General features: G+C 46.0%; 1 protein-coding gene across 3 annotated transcripts in view; it reads right to left on the minus strand.

The window, feature by feature from the left end:
• Window positions 1–5524, minus strand: part of CTNND2 (catenin delta 2) — a 901977-nt gene extending 896453 nt beyond the window's left edge. For all 3 annotated transcript variants that reach the window (XM_041732004.1, XM_041732005.1, XM_041732002.1), the window contains exon 1: window positions 5178–5524. In XM_041732004.1, coding sequence (XP_041587938.1) covers window positions 5178–5214 — 37 coding nt within the window. In that variant the 5' untranslated portion in view covers window positions 5215–5524. The remainder of the gene's footprint in view (window positions 1–5177) is intronic.
• Between the last annotated feature and the right edge of the window lie 476 nt (window positions 5525–6000).

Below are 6000 nucleotides of genomic sequence, written 5' to 3' on the forward strand. Positions count from 1 at the left end.
ATGCTAGAAATTAAGCATCTCACTTAGTAATATATCTGTATGATACAAAATTTGTGGAAATTTTGACACTTATATTTAACCAAACATACTTGGATCACTGCTTACATTGAGCCAAAAAACAGGAAGGTCTTATTATAACACGTATTTTACTCTGGTAACTTACAATTAGAGTTCCCACAACAACACATAAATTTGAATATAAATAACCGTATTTATTGTCAAAATGTTTTTTTGACTTAAGATAAATTAGTCTCTTGTTACACAGGTCACATTCCATTAACAAATTTTAAGATATATCTAAACATTATTATTATAAAAATTATGCTGCTAAAGATCATGGTTTTTCTTTGTAGGAGCTGGGCATAATCAAACCCACAGGAGCTAAGCTCTTTACTAAAGGTACCCAGAGTAAGAAAACAAGTGAAAATTACTATTTATTGTCAAAAGGGTACCAGTACACACACTTTCACTTCAAAAAGTTTATTTTTAATGGGGGGAGTGGGTCTTCTCTTTAAAGAATAAATTCAACCTTTTAAGGTTTCTTTCCTTTTTGTTACATTGCTATTATGCTGGGATTCATGCCCTGTGGTTCCAAACAGAGGACGGATTTAATATGTGACCTCACAGAAAGGGAGGCCGTGTTTCTTCAACTATCTATAATATTATTTGTATGAATCTTGTAGAAAACTTGATATTAACCAGATGAATAGTACACAACACTAATAGAGAATATCAAAATTTTATAATTTCTGACTCTTTGATTGGTATCTTTTTTTAAAAATAATGGTGCTGGGAGATATAATTTACTTCTCTTTTAGCTTAACTAATATATATTTTAATATGTAAAGGACTGGTATGTTGTAGATTAGAAAACTTAATATACCTCATATGCAAATCTGCACAATAAAGTAACATTACAATAGGAGTAGGGAGAGAATATATACATTTAATAGCCTTTGTTAGAGAGAGGCCTATATAACATATTTAATAATACACAAATGAAGCATAAGTATCCATCTTGCAATGAAACGCTGGGACACCTGCACCCCGATGTTTATAGCAGCAATGTCCACAATAGCCAAACTGTGGAAGGAGCCTCAGTGTCCATCGAAAGATGAATGGATAAAGAAGGTGTGGTTTATGTATACAATGGAATATTACTCAGCCATTAGAAACGACAAATACCCACCATTTGCTTCGATGTGGAACTGGAGGGTATTATGCTGAGGGAAATAAGTCAATCAGAGAAGGACAAACATTATATGGTCTCATTCATTTGGGGAATATAAAAAATAGTGAAAGGGAATAAAGGGGAAAGGAGAAAAAATGAGTGGGAAATATCAGAAAGGGAGGCAGAACATGAGAGACTCCTAACTGTGAGAAACGAACTAGGGGTGGTGGAAGGGGAGGTGGGGACTCTGGGGGGGTGACTGGGTGACGGACACTGAGGGGGACACTTGATGGGATGAGCACCAGGTGTTATTCTATATGTTGGCAAATTGAACACCAATAAAAATAAATTTATATAAATAAATAAATAAATAAATAAATAAATAAGTACCCATCTTAACATGCAGATACAGATCTCTTGTATCTACGCAAATGTTTATACTTTACAAGCCACTTACACTTTCAATTAATCCTGAAATAAATCTCCTCAGATATTATATCCTTTTGTACCCATTTTACTGCTGAAAACCAACCAACCAACAAAAAACTTAGGTCTAAGTAACACATAAATAGCCAACGTCACAGCTAAAGAAGAGACAGAGCTGGGATCCACCCAAAGCCAGCACTCTCTCCATATCTCTGTCTGCACCTACACAAAGCAGAATCCCAAATAGTATCATGCTATGATATAAACATATCTCATTTTACATATGTATTTTATATATAATATATAGGATAGGATATGGATATACAAACACACACACACACACACACACATATATACCATATATATATATATATATTCATTGTGGGTCAGAACCCAACTTTTTTCTCTAGAAATATATTTCTGACAGGAAATGACAATTAATGGAATAATAAGTTTCAATAGATGTAATTCATTTTACAGATAACTTTCAGGAACCTCACCAAGGGATACATGTGAATATGTTTCTAAGATGAAAAGCTTCTAGGAAGCACTGTTTGTAATTTATCAAAAACTAATTGATACAGAATATAACTTCAATATCCTAATATAGCTAAGACATTTCCTACAAAACAGTTATCCAAGATATGGAGCTTGAGATCATACTTAACAGCTCAGTGATCAAAAGATAAACAACTGGAAGTGTCATAACTACACATTTTTGTTACGAGTCTTCACATTTTTAATGGACTAAAAGCACAGTAGGATAAAATACTTCTGTGACTTTCCTGTGTTAAGAGGTACTGTTTTTTTTAATAATAAATTTATTTTTTATTGGTGTTCAATTGAGGTACTGTTTTTGAACATAATTAGATTCATTAAACCCAACCAGGCAGTTTATTAATCAGTAGGCTAGATTGGCAGACAATGGGATAGAAACTATTTATCTATGACACATTTAATATTTTACATTAATACAAAAAGCTGTTGCTCTGGCATATAATCAGATAAACTTGAAGCCAGCAACAAGTATCATGAACTGTTCCCACTCAAATTAACTTTTCACCTACATTCACATAACACTTATGACAAAGCTTATGTTCAGGAGAGCACTACCTTTATAATTATATGTCAAAAGTAATGTTATATTTGAGAATATGGTAACTTCATTTTTAACTGTAAAGGTCATTATGAAAGTGACATTATCCTTAGAAATTATTTAACAAAACTATAAATTGCATTTTCCAACTAATTTCATTTGAATTTCATTTTCTCCCTGATGAACCATTTCACTGGGAGAAAGACTTGGCTTGTATTCTACTGTGGAGGATGTGAAGTTGATGGAAATATTGTAATTTGACAGTGCATGACTTTTATTACAAACAATGAAAACATTAGTGACATCTATAATGATTAGGTTGTACAACTACACAAACATTCACCAAATTAAATAACTCCTTTCTGCAAGACTATGACAATTTTATTAGGGCAACACCCTCATGTACTTACTACAATTGCCATTCAATCAGGTACTATCATTTTCAATCCACAATATGACATAAAACTCACATATACAACACATATAGTGCTGCTCATGCTCATCAGCTGCTCTCTGCATACACACATAAGCACAGAACAGTGTCTACTAGTCCTTTAAGTATCATGTTTAAAACTCAACAGTAGACTCAAAAGGAATAAAGAAAAATGAACGTCTACCCCATTTATTGCTTCTTTTTGAAAGAAATTTTATATTAAAACAAGGCAGCAAGCACAACAGTGTGTTCAAAGTGCTCTTGGAAAGTTTTCTAGATGTGAACAAGCTGAAACTAACACAATATAGGTAGAGCTAATCAATCACACTGTTCAGTTAACTCAAGCCGTATGGAGCTTGCTAGCCTTCATGCAACACTGAGACTTGCCAGCTGTGTAATTACAGGCCTCCCAAATCTCACCATCTAACTCCAAACGCAAGCATCTTCATCCAAGTCCTGAGATCCTGTGACCAACAGGGCAGTAAGGACGCCACTTAACATTTTCCCCAAAACATTGAAAATGGATTCTGCATGTGGCAAAGAGAATTTAGGGCAGTTTAAAGCATCCAGTCCACACTGGAGGATGCCCGCCCCTACATGTCATACTTCTCAGGGACCGAGCTCCCCATGTCATGCCCAGGTTCATCCCTGTAATTCAACCTGAGTCTTATCAAACACTCCTCCGTGGGATTTTAGAAGTGGTGCAGCCTGAAAGCCTTTTAATCCTGGAGGTGAATTACTAACTGGCAAGAGAGGAACTGGTCTACCACCGGACGCAGCCGAGCTGATGGAAAGATGCACAATGAGACAACTCCTGGGTAGTGTGACCAGCTCCCTATTTTCATCGAAGTCGGTGCAGAAAATTGCAAGCACCTTAAATATTGGTCATATAGTTCCAAAAAGTGAAAATCTACGCATGTCAGGCCCCACAGTATGCTTGTAACCTGTCCCTTTTCTCTTTGCTTGATGACATTAGGCATGCATGTTAACAACACCTTTCAGGGCCAAAGCAAATCAGATCAGATCAACCCAAGCACACAAGGGGAACAAAACAGCTTGGAATCACAACCTGCTCCTCTTTTTTCTGTGTTTCCACACCCTTCACTTCCCTCCGTGTACATCTCAGCACAACTTTAGGCATTCTGGAAGTAGCTGTTCTTTGTTGGAAACACACACACACACTCATACACACACACACACACACCCCCAAAATCCCTAAGACTGCTTCCTACCACACGACCTGGGAAGCTGCATCACCTCTCTAGTGACTTGATTCTGAACGTAGCGGCTCCAACCAGCTGAGCAGCCATCGATGCAAACACATCACACACCAGAATAAGAGGAAGGTCGGTGGAAAGGAAAAGCAGCTTTGCTTTCAGCCATTAATTACCGATCACCCGAACACCGCGCCGCGAGCCCCCACACAGCCACAGCGTTCCAGACCCGCGTTCGGGCGGCGCTTCCCGAGCCTCGCTGCCTATTGTCAGCACGCAGGAGCCCCGAAACCTGCGCACCCGCGGGAAGGGCTTCCTCTGACGCCGCTAAATATAGACCGAGGGGGCTCCGGGTCTGCAAGCAGCAGGAGACCGAGGACACGGCCACGGACGCACATGACTAAGTATTTCCATTTTGTTCTAGCCAAACCTCGTAATGACATTGAACATGAGGGCAAGAGACTAGGGGGAAGTCCTCCCCGCCCCCACCCCGTCTCCTCCGTGCACCAGGGACGTCATGAAGGCAACGGGGATGTTCTTGAAGGTGGCGGGGAGCAGTGTTGTCGGCGCTGCCCTACATACGCCTCCCCCGGGGAGCAGGGCGGCGGGAGGGGAGCACGCCGGGGCCGCGCGCCAACCGCTCCGGGGACGGCACCGACCCCGGCCCCGGGGCCAGGCAGAGCCGCCTCCCGAGCGCGGACCCGGCGCGATCGCGATCCTCCCCCGGCCGGCGGGACCGCGCGGCAGCCGCCGGCCGGGAGCACGGGACCAAGCCCCCCCGGCGGGCGCCGAGGAGGAGGATGCGCCGGCCCCGGCAGCCCAGCGAGAGCGACTCACCGAACGGCGCGGCGCCCGACTGCCTCCTGGAGAACATGCACCCGCCGCCGGCGACAGCTCCTCGGTCCGGGAAAAGGCGAGCGCGCCGCCGCCCGGCTTCAAGGCAGGGTCCTGACCTTGCCCAACTGCAGCATCTTCCGCTTTTGTTGTCTGAGCGCGGCCGCGGGACGGGCGATGCTGGCGGGGAGCAGGGGCGAGCGCCGCGGGGGAGAGGCGGCTCCCGACGCGAGTGCGCGGCGCCCGGCCCGGCGGCCCCTCCGAGCGCGGCGAGCGCAGCGCCCCCTGCCCGGCTCCGCGGGCTCCGCGCGCTGTGGGCTCCTCCAGGCTCCTCGGGGCTCCCGGCGCCGCCGCCGCCGCCGCCGCCGCCGCCGCGCCCGCCGCCGCGCCCGCCGCTCCGCTCGGCCGGCTGCCGCCGCGGGCGCGAGCCTGGGGCCGCCGCGGCGCCCGGCGCCGAGCGCTCCCGTGCTGCGCCCCCCGCGCGGCCCGCGCCACCTGTGCCGCCGCCGCCGCCGCCGCCGCCGAGGGCGAGGCTCCTCCCGCGGCGCGCGGCAGCCTCAGCCTCCACCTATGCCTCGGCGGCCGGCTCGGGCGCCCGGCTAGTGAGGAAGCGTCCGCCGCGCCGCCCAAACCTGCCCTGGGCGCGGAGCATGCCCAGTGCCGCCGCGGCCGCGCAGCGCCTCGCCGTGCTCATTCCACTTCTCCTGGTTTTCGCGGCAGCAGGAGCAGCAGCGGCAGCAGCAGCAGGGGAGAGGGGCGGAGGCCGCGGGCTGGGAGAGGGCCGAGCATCCTCGCGAACGCGCTGCCTGGCCTCGGCCTGGGCGGA

Source organism: Vulpes lagopus, chromosome 17 (genome assembly GCF_018345385.1).
Source record: "Vulpes lagopus strain Blue_001 chromosome 17, ASM1834538v1, whole genome shotgun sequence".
NCBI classification, from domain to species: Eukaryota; Metazoa; Chordata; class Mammalia; order Carnivora; family Canidae; genus Vulpes; species Vulpes lagopus.